Here is an 18,159-nt window from a genome sequence, read left to right as displayed (position 1 = left end):
ATTTCCTCTCCACAAGGCGGAGAGGAAAAAAGCTGTTTTAAGTAAAAGTGGTGGATGATCATCCTAAACAATTTCCTTAAGAGAGCATCTATTACCCATGCAGACAAACATTAGCCAGTAAAGGCAGGCTGTACTTAGACCTCTGTGTAGAGAGAGATGTCACTCATTTAGACCATCTCTGATGCCTGGTTTAATCGATTTTTAAACTAAAGTGAGGTGTAACATTTTACATTTCAGGTGAAAATTGAACTTCCCACTCAACTCCATAAGAAACACCACATTCTGTTTTCATTTTATCATGTCACCTGTGATATAAATGCAAAAGCTAATGCCAAAAAGAAAGAGGCTCTGGAAACACCAGGTACCTGTAGTAGAATTATTTTCAATTATAAATATAAATGATGTACGTTCAAATAAGGCTTGCAGAATTTTTGGCTGGATATTATTGTCTTCCTTTGAACTTGAGAAGCTTGTTTTTCCAGAGTCATATTGATTTGTTCTCGTGCACAGTGGGATACGCGTGGCTTCCTTTGTTGAAAGATGCCCAGTTAGCTTCCCAAGAACACAACGTGCCAGTGGCAAGCAGTCTGCCTCCCAATTACCTGAGCCTTCAAGAACCAACTAGTGGAAAGGTATTAATTCATACTTTCATACTATTCAAATGGCGCGGAGCACTTATTTGCAGACGTTTTACATGAGATCAGCTTTGCATTTGCACTTACCTGGAAGCGTAAATGATAAATAGGGTATCTGTTTAGAATATTCATGTGCATATCATTGAGTATATAAACTAATATAGGTACCACTGGACTGAGAGTCGTATGTTGCTGATTCACAGTATATGGAAAAAGCGTATTTTATAACTGTGTGTTCTACGGTATTATACCTAACTTCTCCAAAACATGAATGAGTGGTCAAAAAGAACTCTTTTCACAAACTCAGGCCACATGACATGCATTCTCCAGCTGACGTGATCCATGATCATGATTCATTCTCCAGTTTTGTGGTGTGATACCATATTTTCCCACTGATCCTGTCCAGTTTGGATTATTTCTGCCTCCTTGTGTTTGTTTTACTGTTGTCATGAGGACAGGGTGTGGCAGTGAGCTGGTCCCTTCAATGATAACACTCGTGGGCTTGTGCTGAAAAGTGGGTTTATACTGCAGTAATTCTGTGGTTGTGAAAGCACAGTAGCCAGCACAGTTCATGCACGTGCATGTGCAAAGCTACGCAGTGAAAATTTGATGCGGACTTGAATAAGTAGGGAATAAGTGGGAAAATTCTTGTTGTTGTTTTTGTTTTAATAGCAGATCGGCGGTGATGTAAAATGGGTAGATAGTGGGAAACCACTTTTCAAAGTCTCTACGTTTGTTGTATCAACAGTAAATACTCAGGTAAGCCAAATTTCCTCTTAGCTCTGTTACCTGCTTACAAGCAAAAAGTGTCAAGGAATGTCTGAAAGGTGTTTTAAAATCTTGTAGGAATTTGTTTCTCTAACATTTAAAGGTTTTTTGAGTGTAGAAGGGCAAGATGACAACGATGGAATACACACTTTAAGGAAAAATATGAATTATTTAAGATTATACCAACAGAAAAATCGTGGAATATCAGTTTAAACAGCAAGAAAATAAATTGTAAACACCAGGAAGAAAAAAAAATCTGGCCACTGTAATCCCTTAGATTGTGAGGAAAAAATCAATCGCTCACAACACTGAAAAAAGAGTGGTCAAAGCACCTAGAAATAAGTTGTATATAGCAGGCTGTGCTGGCCAATGGGTTGGGCTAAATAAGTTGATCTGTCTTTGTGTGTCTTATGTCTAAGGCGGTAGGGACCAAGTGTGTTCTTTGGTATCACAGGTGATTGCTGTAACCGAGTTATGGAGCTGAATTCTAATCCTTTCTATAACATACATTAATGTGAATGTTTATCATTTTAGGATCCATACCTGAATAACTTTTTCCATCAGTGCCAAGAAAGGGAAAAGGATCTGTCCCAGCCTCCTACCTCAAACTTTATCAATTCTTGTAAGGTAAAGTAACCTGCAGCACGAACTGTGCTATAAAATTGTATTTAGGGCTTTCTCTCAACTGATCCGTCACTGCACAATTCTAAACATGGTGTAGACTTACCAGGAGGCAATGGGTCCGTGACAGCTCCAGTTAGACTACTTGATCATAGAATCATTAAGGTTGGAAAAGACCTCTAAGATCATCGAGTCCAACCGTCAACCCAACACCACCATGCCCACTAAACATGATGTGACAGATTCATTACTGGTCACAGAGCTGTCTCTCATCCCTTCTCATTTAGAGCGTGGCTGCATCTGCCCCATCAACTTTGATAATCCAGCCTATGACAAGCCTCAAATCCTGTTAAAGGATGGCGTAATGTTGCCATGTTGCTCTAGGAATGTCCGGGAAAAGGAGCAGTAGCCTGTAGAGCTGCAGTATTCCCGCTAGTCCGTTCTTGCCTTAGATACTTGGTATGCTTACCTCCTGCCTGGCTCTTCTTACTTTCACTCTAAAGACCTGGATGCTCTCCAAAGGGCTGTTCAGGGTATTTTGCATGTGTAAATCAAGGGTGCTTGTTGCCTGTCAAGTTCTGAAATCAGAAGGAACATACCCTTTCCGCAGAGATGAAACGAATAAGCAAGAACTGCATTAAATGTGACTGTATTCAGTAGAGGTCAAAAGCTGTGAGAAAGGAGGAGTATAACAAGGAAATTAGAAGAGCAGCGGGTAAATGTAGGGCCATGATTCTTTACCTGTTCGTGAATGGTGAAATTCAGTTCTCGCTTTGCAATCTGCTTACTGAACTTTAACGGGAAGATAAGCAAGAAGACTGAAGGGTAGCTGTGACACTCTTCCACAGTACTAGCTCTAAAACATCGTACATATAGCTTTTATTTATTATTTTTCCTTTTAGCAATCTGTAAAATCTAATAAGTGTTTTGGGGTTTAGATGTTACTGTCATGTAGGTGCTTTCCCCCTTTCCTTCGTTGTTAATGTTTTCCTGTTTGAGTGTACCTTAATCAGATTTTATAAAGCTGCTTGGGAAGCAATTTTTGCTTTAATAAGCAAACAGTAAGTTCCGCTAAATCATGGCAGTTCTCTGGGCAGGTCCCTAAAGGTGACTACTACTTTTGTTGATAGACGCAGGTAGACCTGAAAGGAGTTGCGTTGTTTTTAAATAATGTCTTGATTTAAAGAAATTATTAAGGGATGTTTTAAAAAATCAAAGCATCGGTGTTATTTAGAGGTTATACCTCTACAGAAGGAAGTCCTTAACTGTTATTTTTTGGGAAGCCATTGAGCATATTGGACAAAGTTTAGGAATCTGTAAAAGCTTCACAACCTTCTAGACAGTAAGTCAGTTACTTAAACTACCAGAACTGACTACTCTTTATTTGCTGTTTGTAGTTTACCTTTTAAAAAGATTTCAGTAATTTTTTTAGAAAATAGAGACAAAGTTGTATGCCACAAGGGATCAACTATACAATATAACCGGGGAATAAGTAATTTTCCCCAGAGTATTTTGCTTTTATTTATAAAACACTAATACCTTTGAAGAAATTCTGGAATGATTTGGAGATGACTGAAATGAAAAACCAGGAGGAATTCAAAGGAGGGTTGTTTTTTTTTAATTAAAAGCTTAATATCCTCCTTGATCAGAGAAGATAATATAATGTCAGTCCAGTCAGATTAGAGTGTTAATACTACTTTTTACCAATGTGCTTTTAACATAAGTATTTTAGCCACAACAAGTTCTGTTTATCAGATCTCTGCATAAAAAGAATGAGTTTTCCAAAAAATATTAGGAAATGCATGTCTTGAAAATAGTAATTAAGTTCTTTTATTGCTCTTACATATGTATCCTTAGTGAAATATGAAAATTGATTTGGTTTCTCTCCCTGCAGCCCCCCCCCAGGTCAGGGTAGAGCAAAATACTGGAATTCTGAAATTTGGACAATATCTACGGTTCTGTTGATGGTCGTATTTAAAACAAACTCCACGGGGAACCGATTCTCTGCTTTGTTGTCCTGTTTTCCTACTGCTGTTACACCGGTGGCTGCACTGCATTTTACCTGCTGGAGCAGGAAAGCAAGTAATCAGTTTTCATTGCTTGTATTGGAAATCTCTCATTTTCTTTCTTACATCCCTTACAGAATTTGCTGAGGATCGAGAAGATCCATGTAATTATGAATTTTCTTCCTGTAGTCCTCAATCAACTCTTCCGGGTTTTGGTGCAAAACAGCGATGATGAAGTTGCAACAGCTGTGACCAGGTATCTGGATGTTTTCTGTATGAGGAAAAGAATTCGCTCTAGAGTGCAAATGTAGATGTTAGTCTAATTATAGCTGCTCTTACAAAGGCTATGACATTTAGACTTCAGCAGGTGAGAGTGCCTGCTTCCCCCTTAACACAGGGCTCTGCAAATAATGCATGGAAGAGCCTGGTATCATGTGGCTGACTCTGATACCGACCAGGAAATCATTGACCATGGTGGACGTGCCTCTGTACCCTGAGGCAATCGCAGGTGAAGATCTCATTCTTCAGGAGCTAAGTGCTTCCTAACAAAGCTGAATATCAGTTCTGGTTTATGTTTGGGTCTGAGGATGTGGAGTTCAGCGTAGGAAGAGCTTAGTATCTTGCAGCATCCAATGCAGAGACAAACAACCAGGTCAACACTGTTTTAATTAGAGTATATCAGCAATAACTGAAGAGCAATGGAAGCATTTTCCAGTGAGCAGGCAAACAGCTGAATGATTTGCTGAGTCTCTCACCCCTCACATAATGAAATCGTCTTTATTGATGCTGTTAATCAGGGCAGCAGGGAAAAAAAAATACCGGAGAGATTATAATTGGTCTCTGCAGGAGGGCAGAAAGTTGCATTGCATTTTTTTTTTGGCCATAGTGGGTGTTTTTGTTGTACTTCTGCCAGTAGATAAACATGGGGACTACAATACAACTAGTAGGAAAAAATGACAACTGTCCTCACCTGTTAGACTAATCTGCTGTCAGTATATTTTCATTCTTTCCACGGATTGTTCTTCAGAATTAGTTCCTGAAGAAAGATTAATTAGGGAGACTTAAAGGAGCAAGGAAGCAGAATTCCTCATCTTAGCTTTGGAAAGCTAGAGTTTCAGTATCCTTTATCAAAGGATCATGGCACCTTGCAGGGCAAAGTCCAGTTTTACCACACCTAGGCACTAGGGTTAGAAGAACCTTTCCTTGTAAACGTGTGATTTCATCACCGCATACTGTTTTCAAAGGCAGAGAGGCGGTCGGACCTTTGTTCAGGACCCCTTTATGGCCAACAAATCAACTGATGTTAAGGCTAGATAGAGAGAATGAAGAATTATGTCCCAGGCTAGAATTTCAGTATCGGTTAACTGACTGGAAAAGAAATGCTATAGAAGAACCAGCTGTTTAAAAAATAATTTGAACGATTAGATGGAAAAATGGATGTTAATTTTTTCATGCTTCAGATTTTGACTATACACCCACCTGGCCAAAAAAAGAAAAGAAGGATTCTCGGTGTTTTTCTTGTACGTGTGGTAGCTTTTGTGCCGGTAGAATTGATGTCAATGGGCATATGCACGTCTGCTGTGTGTGCCATTCATTGATGTGCCCTATATATACACACGTGGTATTTTGTTCTGAATAGCTTGAAGCATCTTGTGTTGAACATGTTAAAAGCAACAACAACAGAATGAGAGCATAGATCGGCTTATGTGTTGGGGAGAACACTATTCCTTTTATACTCTCTCATGGTTATTTACTTGTCTGGGGGCCCAGTCACGTCGTCATTTCTCCGTCTCATCTTTGCCAGAACTCGTTTCAATTTCAAACCAGAATAAAGGCTGAAGGATCGGAATGGACGCAACTAATTTTGTCATAGCTTTTGTGTTTTGCTACAAGTTTTACTTCTCCTACTAACAGCAAGAAATGAGATATATGAAAAATACTGACGTAAAAGAATTACAAAGCTTTTGAATCCAATAATAAGAATTGGCAGAAAACACTCAAATCACCAAGCTAGTCAAAATGACTGCTTGTATGTGGACCACAGTCAGGCGTATTAATAATCCATTTTAGTCATGCTGTTGTTATGCATACCCCTGAATTTGAGATACGGTTCACTAATTTTTGACATTTGAGAATCATTAACTGTTTCCTCCCCATTTAACATAAAAACAAGATTATAAAATTGCAGAGTCTTTTCTATATTAAATATCCTGAAAAAATGAGATCCCAATAATCAAGAGGAAGGCTGAAGAAGACTTCTTGCTCAGCCTTGTGTTTTCTGAAACAGGATGATCTCAAGCAAAGATGGCCCAGGTACAAATTGAAGAGAAAACTTTGCTGAAACGCTTGGTCTCAAGTAGTGCCATCTCTGCTGTTAGTAGAAGCTCAGGTTGTGCGAGTGGGTGCCGGCATGACCCTAGCAATTTTCTTACATGTTGCTGATCACCAAGCGGATCTGCAGAAGCTCAAAGCACCTATGGTTGCACCAAGTGTCCAGCCTCTCCCTGCTGCGCAGTAACGAGAGCATGCGGTGCTCGGCCTTTTGTTCCCGAGCGCTTGAGCACTCAGGCGGGGGCCGAGTCCAAGGTTATGGGCAAACAGTGCGGGAGAGGGGCATGCTCGGGCTCGAGCCTAGGCTTGTGTTTGTCTTTGCTTATGACGGCACTGTCAATCAAAGTGTCAGAGCTTTACAGAATTACCAAGATCTGAGAGAACCTGACAAGTAGCATTCCCAGAGAAAGAGGCTCTTGCCTCTCTGTTTCATTAACATACTCTAATTTTTCTTATTCCTAATCATCCAAGGTCTGTATAAGCTTTAGTTAGTTAATAGTTTTCTTTTGTTGTAACGTCAGTACAGTTATAATCGTTAAAGCTGGGTGCATTTTGTTAGATGAATGCATATGTAACAGCCCAATCCATGCAAGTGGAGGGCCCAAGGAATGACTGTTTTTTCCCAGTGGGACAGTTTCTGCACATGCTATTCGTCATTTGGATCACATCCCTCATGGACTGTTTTAAATGATGTTACAATGACAGAACAACGTGATGCATCAGATAGACTTTCTCTGCCTTATGACACAAAACAGCTCAATTTTTTTTTTCTTTTTTTAATCTTGCAGGGTTCTTACGAACATTGTCGCTAAGTGCCACGAAGAACAACTAGACAACTGCATCAATTCTTATGTGACGGTACGATTGCTGTTATGCTGTTACCTATTTTATGTGGGGTTTTTTCCTGTTTACTCTTAGTTGTACTTGTCTGTAGCTTTCTCTCTGCATTTGCATCATAGCTTTCTGCCACTAGTAGGCTGGGTGACTGGTTAGGAAACTAGATTTGGAAGACGCTGAGTCAATTCTCCTCCTTGAACAAATTACCCTGCCTCTCTTTTGGGTGTCAGTCTCTTCTCCCAAGTAACAAGCGGTAGGATGAGAGGAAACGGCCTCAAGTTGCACCAGGGGAGGTTTAGATTGGACGTGAGGAGAAATTTCTTGACTGAAAGAGTGGTGAAACATTGGAAGAGGCTGCCCAGGGAAGTGGTTGAGTCACCGTCCCTGGAAGTATTTAAAAGACGTGTAGATGAGGCGCTTAGGGACATAGTTTAGTGGGCCTGGGGGTGTTGGGTTGACAGTTGGACTCGATGATCTTAGAGGTCTTTTCCAACCTTAACGATTCTATGATTCTATGATTCTCTCCATGGAGCGTCCTTCTCCACCAAATTCGGCTGCATCCTGGCTCACAACCTCACTCCACTGAGGAGGACAAAGGGCTGCTCATGTTTCCTCTGCGTGGTGCAGCTTTTTTTCCATAGGACACCAAGTTGAGCAAGCACAGGAGGAGGAAGCTGCAGTGCACTCTTAAAGGGTACTGGGCTGTGGGAGGGACAATTCCCCATGGTCGGCTGACTACTAGAGCTTACATTTTAGAAGCAAGAGCTAGCGCAAATGCACTTCCACTGAGCTTCTAGGAGTGTAGGCATAGCATCAGTCTTTGTGAAATGGTGTTAAACTAAGAATTTCCCACCTTGCAGGGTTTGAGAGGAGGGAAGGAGATAAATACATGAAAGGTCATGAAACTTCAGCTAGAGAGACACTAGTGAGAGACATTTAATGTAGCTTGCTCTCAGTTTGCAGCATTCCTCTTGACTGTTATGAGATTTACCACTTTAAAATATCTGGCCGTCTGTATTATACATGTACAGGGTTGCCCTCAACGTAGTTGAAAAGGATCCACAAGTGGTAATTTTTATGGAAGAGGTACTTCTGGGTGCTCTTCATGGTTGCAAGACGGCTGCATGTTTCTTAGGAAGCTGTAGCTTTTTAACTGAGCTTTTGATTATTTTCTTAAGTCATGATTTAGTTTCAAGATCCTGTGTCTGTGTGTGTGCTATTGTACATAAATTCTTTTCTCGGCTGTGGAGTTCAGATTCTTGTAACTGCTCTCTGTTTACTCAGCTTTTTTCATCCATTATTGTTTTGAAGAAGAGGGTATATATAGAATATATATGGATATGTTCCGTGAATGGAGTTTGGTTCTGGGCAAGTTGTAGTATTACTTAAAAAGCCAAAGGAGTGACCTTTTTAAAGATGATGTCCTTGTTATCTGTATCAATTGCATATCCATTAAATGAGTATGAATAATGCTATTGGACAGCAAGTTTCTCGTCAATAGTGTATTTGGATAACAGCTTTATAAGCTGAGAATTTTATGAATAAGCATGTTTTTAAGTAGAAGAATACATTAACATCTGTTACGGGCACGGACAGAAAAATTAATAGACAAATGAACCTCATTTAAGGGTCTTAGACTTTATTTTTCCCCTTCACTTGCCTTTATTTTTTTCTCTCCCTTTTAATTGCGGGGGAGAGGGCTGGAAAATTTTGTTCTACTCTTACTAGATGAATCAGTAATGAGTAAGTTGTAATATCTTTGAGTGTTACGTTTATTAACTTATTTGTGTATTTCAAATGGCAGCATAGAGGAGAACTGCAGGTTGTTAGAAGGATTGAAGTAGGTATTGCCATCGCTTTGTCTCTTGGCCTGCTCTGGTTCAGTGGTGACAGAGCTAATGGAGGTCATGATAGCAATGAGAGATGCCCCACAGTCATGGAAAGAAGCGATGAGTGACACATGTCTGTATGGGCTTCTGGCTGTAATGATATTCTGATTCACTGTGCAACAAGTAGTTTTCATAACGTACATCTCATTTGTGGATTATGAGTAATACATGTGATGTAAGTTGGGGGGGGCTTGGGTTTTTTTAAGTTAACTTTAGGAATAAAGTGAAAGCAAATACATTCCTGATGAACTCTTGAAACTTTAGCATGTTCATGGGTAGAATAATGAAAATAAGGTAGGAGTTAGGTTACTAAATGGGAAAACTGTTTTAATTCCAGTGTTGACAACTGTTGGTTGATATTTCCATGGTATGGATTTACTTTCATACTTCACGAAAGTATGTGTTTATAGGTGATGCATCTCAGCGTCTTAGTAGTCAAATTTTAGACTCAAGTACTCTGATTTAAGCACAGAGGAATTCCGCTGAGGTCCGGCAGAACTGTTCAGGCTCCAAAATAAATAACCTATGTAACATTTAAATGTAGTTAATTAAATGGGTATTAACACCTCTTCTACTCAATAGCTTTTCAAAATTGCAGTAGACACCTATTGTGGCTAAATATCTCTGAAATAACAGGTGATTATGAGGCCACACCAAAAGTCCCTTTAACCTGTTTTCCGATTTCCAGCAGCAGTCAAAAGCCAATAACTGTTAATCTCTTTTATCCATCTGTAAGGAAATGAATACCTATTTTAGAAATGCTGTTTGGGGAATAAGTAAGTTGAGAAGTCACTCAGACGCAATAATAATGCAAAATTACACTGACTTAAATAACGGGACTCAGAAGTGTCAAACTGCATGGGGAGAAGCGTATGGCATCTGCTCTGGAAACAAGGCTGAATATTAATATGATATTTTCAAGTGATATTCCTTTCTTTTACCTACCTGGTTGAATTGAAAAGGTATTTCATCCCAACTGATGCACTGGCAGAGCTCTTGCTTTAGGGAAGGAGTCTTGGATCCCAGTACCAAATTATTAGCTTAAAACGCTGAATAAAACTGAGCAACTTGGTAGATAAATTCCTCTCTTGAGGGCTTGATTTCTAAAAGGGGGGTAGTTTTCCCCTTCTGTCAGCTCCAGTGGGTGCTCTACGCCTCTCAGGACGAAGAGTTGTTACCAGCTCTGACGAGCTGTTGCCACTGGAAGAAAGGAGCAAGTGAAAGGCGGCCCTGACTAGGTGGGTGAAAAACCCTCCGTACTTCCTCTGCTTGCTCGTTCTTTTTTTCCCCTGATGAAATGGCTCGAAAGGCAGTTTAGAGGTGTCAGCATCCTCTGCCCTATTGAAAAAATAAATCATAGCACTGATTTTAAGCAGAAGTTCCTCTTGGTTCCCATTAAGCTGCAATCAACAGGGAGTTGTGTTTAAAACTGGGATTTTCTAGGGGAGCAGTGCCGTGCCGTTACTGCTTGCTCATTCTGTGTGAGTGTATTGTTCGGTCAGGATATTTTGGCAGCAAAGATTGTCAGCTGTTAGTGGTGTATAAATAATTTGTCTTCTCCTATTGAGGTTTTTTATATTTGTTTTAGTGTGCATTTTGATAAGTTTTATTTTTTCCTTTCTTCTTCAGTATGTGTTCAGGACCAAATCATTTGAAGAAAGGACTGTTCACGAGGAGCTGGCCAAGAATATGACTGGTCTTCTGAAGTTAAATGACCAAGCAACAGTGAAACAGGTTTTAAAGGTGAATGATAGCTTGAATTAGCACGTTTGGAGTTTTACTACTGGTTTTCTGCCTGAAACTCACTTGTCGCATCTCCTGAGCTTTGCACAAATCACATCCTCCAGTGATTCAAACAGAACAGACTTAACCGGACTTGCTACAGCTTCTCGGCGTAACGTGTTTCTCAGAATGCCGTGATTTGCATAATAAAAATCCTCCTTTCTGTTACAGCTCAGTCTGAGTCGGAAACCTAATTCTTGCACAATATGATGTGAGCAATTACTTTTAGGATACTTGGGTTTCATTTTTATTTTGGAAGATGCAGGGAGAATATTCATCTGTAAGTAGGACATTTATATCTGATTTCAGCTGCTGCCCTTGGCTGACAGTGACCAAAACTGAGAATGATTGAGGATTCCCGAGGTTTCTCATATCAGACCAGGTCTAAGAAATTCATACGTGTGCAAGGCCCATCGCTGAGCCTGTCGGTTATGGCATAAGAGCTAGCCAGTCCAGCTCAGGAGTTCCCAGTGGCAGAAACATGTTCAACTGTTTAGAGTGAACCAGTTCCTATTTACTGTGCTGAGCCACTGGAATAGCAAAAATAGGCTGAAAAAAGCAGAAAAGCTGGCCTGCAGGAAACCTGCACCATGCAAGAGTACTTGTGGTTGGGTTTATTGGGTTTTGTTGGGGTTTTTTTTCCAATTTGTAAGCTTTTTGAGTGCATTTGTTTCACAGATCTCCTGAGATATGTGAGGATACGGATTAATATCTGTTCACTATTACAAATGGTATTTGAAGAACCACTCTGTTTATCTTTTAAACAAGTACCATTTCTTATTCTGGGCCAAATTACCAATCTGCTGGAACTAATAAAGCAGTTTATTCTCAGCTTCTGTTCTCTGAGGTTCTCTGCATCATGCATTTCTGCCAGTTACCTGCAAACAAACAATGAAGACAGTGCTGAGCAGGGACGGAAGGATTGTAGGAGTGGCGTTCGCAGGCTCCTTATTGCACAGAGCCACAGTGACAAAGTGCCTGAGATAGCTTCAGCTCTCTTAAGGACGTGATCCAATGTTACTCAAATAATACATGGCACTTAGGGTCTTTAATTTATTTGTCACATAGAGTTTATCATTGCACATTACTGAGAAATGCTATCCATCTGTAAGGAATGGTAATGCGTCGTAAAGTGTTTATCAGATAATAATTTTTCCTAACCTCTTTTTTCCTTCTTTTGAACAGCATTCCTGGTTCTTCTTTGCAGTTATCTTAAAATCAATGGCACAGCACTTGGTTGATACAAACAAAACAAAGGTAAGTGTATATGTGATCTCAATTAAGTAGGCAGTCAGTCTCCTAGGGAAAATATAAAATGCGGAATCCTGGGAAGTAACATACTTGGATTTTTCTTCTTGACTGGTCAAAAAAAGAAATGCTGTTATACAACAGCATTGTATTACCTGCTAGGCTCAAACCTATTCTTGCCTGTACAGAACTGGTGGGCCAAAAATACAGTTGCATCAGCTTTGTAATGGGTGTGTTAGCATGGAACGAGAATTCTCTAATTTCTGCTGGGTACCCAACAGGTGATTATGCCAGGCAGCAAATAAATGATCTAGAAACTCTACTTTGCTTTGAGCAAACCTTACGTAGCTGGAGATCCGTGCTTTGACCTCTTTTCTGCCTGATTATCAAAGATGCTCTTTGTATACTTGTGCTGGAATCTGAGGATAAGATTTCCCGCTTTCCTATGGACCAGATTCTTCCTTTTGGGGTTTATACCCAGAATAGATCCATGGAACTCTAGGAGTATTTTTCTTCTATGTTGAATGACCTGTGTTTTATTGTCTTTATTCTTGGCCTGAATGTATTTTCAGGTTAATGTGCAACATCGTACACTCTCAAGTAATGATCTGTTCCCTGCTTAGGTTTCTCGAACTCAAAGGTTTCCAGAATCGTTTCAAACTGAGCTGGATACAGTTGTGATGGTCTTAGCAGACCATGTTCTTTGGAAGTACAAAGACGCTCTTGAAGAAACCAGGAATGCAAACTATAGCACTGCCAAATTTCTCAAGGTGAGATGTTCTGTCATTACAGCATATGCACTTATTTCCCCATTAATGCAAACTTGAGACTATTCTAGTCTAGTCAAAGGGAGTAAAAACAATTCTGAGTGAATGATGGCTCAATTTCCAAGTTTAGTGTTGACCTGTAGTTCAGTTTTTCTATGCCCTTGGGTCTTTGAAAATGCAAAAGCTTTATCTAAGTCTGCTTTAAAGCAATTCTGATTCATTTATATCTATTCTCTAAAAGAGTCCAAGTTCTCAATTTTTGCAGATTCTTATATTCAAATGGGTAAAAAGTTTGGTAAGGAACAAAACTGTAGTTACAGTTGAGCTGGTATTTTTTTTCTTTAAATACTATAGCTCTGAATGACTGTGGATGGATTAGTATTTCCTAATCGCAACCAGAGTGGACAGCTTTTACAAACCAAAATAAGCAAATTGCAAGTATTATGTGAAATACTGTAACGTACCTTTTTAACTCTGTAATGCCCTTTCATTTACCAAATATAAGAAAATACATGCGTGCTTTGGAAAAGTCACTAAAAGGGGTTGCATTTTATGGTTAATATTTCTCAATCATTTTTATTTTCCCAGCATTGAATTAGCTGTGGAGCATGGGAAAATTGCCATTCAATAAGTTCTGGGGCCAGATACTTCATCTAGATTTAAACCGGACACACACACACCCCCCTTGCCGTTAATGGAATGATCTACATTAATGATGCACAGAACGTTGTATATAGTACACCCTGAAACCCAGGCTCAAATCTTGTATGACAAACTGAAGCATGGCATTAGGAGGGAGCAGTATTCTAGCAATAAAATGTTCCTGTGAGGTTATAAGGAAAACAACCACAAACCGAAGGTGGATTTTTCTCCTTCCGTACATAGGTGAAATAAATGATGAACTTGCTGTCCGCTGTGTTGGCCTCTGTTGCTGATACCATATGGAAGCCCTAGCTGCTGTTGGCATACTGACGTTAAGCTGTATCTATCCGTAGTGTCACATCATTTGGAAGATGATGCTGGCTTGAGGCAGGAGCGTAGACGGAGGGTCTTAGTAGTTGTGTGGTGTTGCATCTGTGGAGGTGCTGCAGATTTGCACGCTGTTTTTGTGCGTCACTCAGCTAAACTGGGAAGACGGTAATGTTGCGTTGTATGATATGGCATATGGCTGTGTTTTTAATTTCTTTTCAAATCTAGTCTGACAGGAAGAATTACATAGGTTACAGGTGGTACGTGGCTTTCTCTAGGCTGGGATTGCAGCAGCCTTGTTATAATGCTGTGTGGCAGAAGGCTCGGGGCTTCACTAGTTTTGCAGAGTTCAGGAACACCAGTGAAGGGGGGAATTCAAGATTGCATTCCCTATCTGGTAGGCTGCCTCTGCAAGGAAAAAAGGTCAGTAACTGTAGCACCAAGGCCCTCAAAAAACTTTACACCTTCTGGCTATTTAGCCCCATCAGTCAGCAAGAGCAGTGTTCTCATCGTAAAGTAACGTAGTGGCGTATTTGCTCCCAGAGAGATAACGTAGCTCATAGACGGCGAGTATTGTGGCTGGACTGACTCCTCAAGAGTCACTGCTCTGTCACGGAAGGGGATAGTCAGGTCAGCTCCCGTCAGGTACCGCCTCTAGCGACTGAGTGTTGCAGTACATGAATGACTCCCATTAGATAAGCTTTCTCCTAGTGCGCTGTACGCTGTGATAGTTATTGTAGACTCTAGACACAGTGAAAAATGAGAAGTTTGATCAATTTATTATTATGGAAAATAAATGTAAAAATCGAGCCAGATTCACCAGTTCCCTGGTTTTCCTTACCCTGCTATAAGACTAATTTCACCTGCGCAAATGATTCAAGTTCAGAGGTGACGCAAGGCAAACAGCCAGGTAAGTGAGGCCACGTACTGCTTCTTTGGCTATAAAATAACAATTCTTTTTTTCCCCCCTTTCTTAGCGCTGTTTTACATTTATGGATCGTGGATTTGTGTTCAAGATGGTCAACAATTATATAAGTATGTTTGGAACAGGAGATAGCAAGGTATAGTTTTGATTTTTTTTTTGTTTGTTTGTTTTTGTTTTTTCCAAAGTGACTCACTGGCAGAATATTTTTATATTGAAACTATTTATGATCTATTCCATGGCTTCACCATGCTCAGAACTCAAGTCAGTGAAAACATTTACTGTAAATATGTGTTAAAACCTCTTGGTTTCGAGCCATCGAGCCCCTTTTCTGGGAGTAAATAGCCATGTCCAAACAACTACTCACTGAGCCCTGCGAGAGCACACTCTGCGAAGACTGCTCGGACCAAAGCATGCAAAAGGCTGACCAGTCAGAAATTCTTTGAATTCAAGCTCTGATTCTTTGGAGAGTACGCTTGTGGTTTGGTCTATAAATATCAGCAGCAATTGGCAGTAATTTTCTTTGAGGAGATTAAAGTAAGAGCATATGAACAAGTTACCATTGTGTAAACTCAAGTGAGAATGTAACTTCTCAGTTACTTTGAATGAATGGTATGCTCTTACCTCATTGATGATGCAAGAAAGCCAATCTGCTCCAAATTAGTTCGTGCTTGCTATGAGGAAAATTCCCTGCAGCCTGAATTTCTTCTGTAATACCTATAATAGTCAGTGATCTAGTTTGACCAATCAATTTCAAACTGCAAGAGGTCCCCAAATTATTCAGCTTAACTCCTTCACTCTTCATCCACCAGGATGAGTCACAGGCTTTTTCTCTTCCATGACTGGGTTTCTGAGCTATCGTGCCGGTGCATGTAAAGATGATAGGTAACAGCATGTATTCAAGATACACACTTTGAATGACTCATCTTTCCCAAAAAAGCTTACAAAACTTTTGTCCATTAACTTTTTATAATTCTTTAGTGGTGATCTGGGCATTTGTAGGTAGTGAGTGAGATTACTCCAGCTCTGTTTTGCTTTTTACTAGAACCAACTTCATGCTGCACTCGGGTCTTTCCCCTAATCTCTGGAACAGATGTAGAATGGAGTCTCTCGGTATTAATGTCATAGCCTGAAGTCTATAATTCTGTAAATAATATTATGCAATCTGAAAATAATTTCCACATTTCAAACTTCCCTAAATACACTCTACCACAGAAACAGATGTTTAATTAAAAAAAGCCAATTAATGGCCAGTGGAAAAGCCTGAGATTAATCAGTGTGCGGAGCAGAACTTGGCACCTCCTTGGCAGTAAGTGCGTTCGCATTGCCAGCTGCCCAGCACCCCTCCGGAGCCATGTGCCAGGATGCGTGCAAGTGGAATCACTGCGGAGCTGAGACAGACGTACCGCTGGAACAGGCTTGGCGGCGCTTGAAAACAATAGCCACAAAATAAAATCAGAGATTTCTGACCCCAAGGAGAGGGAGGCCTTGCATTGTTTTCATTTTCAGTCGGACGCCTAAGCGAGAGTCGGTCGTTTGAACGTGCTGCAGGATTTCTTTCTGTGTGTCTTTTGCTTCTTTAACTGGATTGTTTATGTATCGAAAAGATGATACTGCAATCTGACCGCTCTCTTCAGAAAATTTAACAGCGTATATTGCTGCTTGAATAAATAGTCTGTGGGTGTATCAGTCTATAACATGGCGGTTTGAATTTATTGTAACTGTGAATGAAGCACCGTAATTTCTGTTCCACGGAAATATCCCTCACAGTATTCCGTATTTTGACATTTAAACATTGTTTTGAGAAATATTTATTCAAAAGTTGAAATACCTCATTAGAATTCAGTTCATTGTTGTGTTCCCTCAAAATGTCACGGTTCCTCTTGCGAAACACACTTCAGGTGCTTCATTTCTCTATTTGCCACTAGACCCTGAATTGCATGTCCAGCTGTATTCCTGATGAGGTACTACAGTGCAATAAAACATTTCAAGGAAAAATTCCCCACCATCCACTACTCGGTAGACTCTGAAAAGTGCATGTTCCAGGTATCCTAGCCTGACGGTGCCAGCAGAAATGCTACAATTTAATTTTAGGGACTGACAGACTTAACCACAGGGCACATAAAAGACCTTTACAAGTACTTTCTAATGCTAGGTCAAATGTTCGTCCTAGATCGATGCAGCGTCGTATTGGTAGTCCTGAACGACTGCTTTCTGCCACTGAGAACAGTGAGCTGAGAAGATGGAAAGAAAAATTTACTACTGGATGTCGTTATCATTCTGTCTCAGTGGCACATCATTATAGTGGGAATAATAAATTCTTGAGGCAGTTGCAAGGCTCCACAAAAGATTGTGGATGGCTTCTTGGGAGGGAGATATTAAGGAAATAGTACCAAAATTATATAATACCCAAATCCCTTGCAGCTGGAACTTACTGGCATCAATAGAGGAAGTTTTCACCGCTATCAATAAGTTTTGGATCTGGCCTGTGTGGCTGAAACTTTGTATTTGGTTGACCAAAAAAAGAAGAAGAAAAAAAGAAAGGGAGGAAAAATAAAAAGAGAAGGCATAATAATTATGACGGTCCCAAATTTATGTGATATACCTAAATGGAGAAGATATACTTCACTATGATTATATGCTATAGTATATACCATCAAAAGACCCAGTGTAGCTTCAAATATATCTTAAATATTTAGCTTGGGTCAAGCTTATGTTTATCAGCACATCTTCAATGAAAAATCATAGTTGGGGAATCCAAAATCTTGTTTGACTGTGAAAACTTCGTTTGATAACAGAGACGAAAACCAAACGTTTATTATTCGTGCAGCTTGGCATAGCAAGCCGTAAGCTTTCATTGTTGGGTGTGAGTATGAATTCTGAGGTAGAGATAAATAGTAGTGCAGCTCTGTCTTACCACTGTCCCTGTTTTAACGTGAACTGAGCCGTTGCCTGTTGTGATTTTTCAGATTTTACATCAGTTCAAATTTGACTTTCTCCAAGAAGTCTGTCACCATGAGCACTTTATCCCTCTGTGCCTGCCCATACGCTCTTCAAACATTCCTGGTAAGGCACCACCCCGAAAGGGGTTCTGTAACAACAGCGAATTATCCTCCTTCAGAAAGAGCAGATAACAACTAACTCTCTGAAGTATCATGTCTGCACATCGGGCACAGAAGCCCCAGATGGCTTTTCAGGTGTGGTGCTTAAGCAGTGTGATAAAAATAACATCATTTCGGTATGCCTGCAAATAAATGCAACCCCTGACAGCCCAGTTAGGCGGTGGGGGGGGCGACTCTTTCGCTGGAAGTTTTGAGGCGAATGAACCGGACTATTTGTGAGGACTAATTACTAAAGCTGCAGTAGCCTTGGGAGGCGGTGAGC

At 40.2% G+C, this 18,159-nt stretch overlaps 1 protein-coding gene across 2 annotated transcripts in view; it reads left to right on the top strand.

Moving 5' to 3' along the window:
* DOCK10 (dedicator of cytokinesis 10) overlaps window positions 1–18,159 on the top strand; it is a 140,464-nt gene that overhangs the window by 87,440 nt on the left and 34,865 nt on the right. For both annotated transcript variants that reach the window (XM_009325057.1, XM_009325059.1), the window contains exons 20-30: window positions 238–361; window positions 511–632; window positions 1,308–1,394; window positions 1,938–2,030; window positions 4,168–4,286; window positions 7,150–7,219; window positions 10,717–10,830; window positions 12,055–12,126; window positions 12,741–12,887; window positions 14,831–14,914; window positions 17,745–17,841. In XM_009325057.1, the coding sequence (XP_009323332.1) occupies window positions 238–361; window positions 511–632; window positions 1,308–1,394; window positions 1,938–2,030; window positions 4,168–4,286; window positions 7,150–7,219; window positions 10,717–10,830; window positions 12,055–12,126; window positions 12,741–12,887; window positions 14,831–14,914; window positions 17,745–17,841 (1,129 nt within the window). The remainder of the gene's footprint in view (window positions 1–237; window positions 362–510; window positions 633–1,307; window positions 1,395–1,937; window positions 2,031–4,167; window positions 4,287–7,149; window positions 7,220–10,716; window positions 10,831–12,054; window positions 12,127–12,740; window positions 12,888–14,830; window positions 14,915–17,744; window positions 17,842–18,159) is intronic.

Source organism: Pygoscelis adeliae, unplaced genomic scaffold, assembly GCF_000699105.1.
Source record: "Pygoscelis adeliae isolate BGI_AS28 unplaced genomic scaffold, ASM69910v1 Scaffold155, whole genome shotgun sequence".
NCBI classification, from domain to species: domain Eukaryota; kingdom Metazoa; phylum Chordata; class Aves; order Sphenisciformes; family Spheniscidae; genus Pygoscelis; species Pygoscelis adeliae.
The sequence above is the reverse complement of the archived record's forward strand: the minus strand, read 5'-3'. Positions and strand labels throughout refer to the sequence as shown.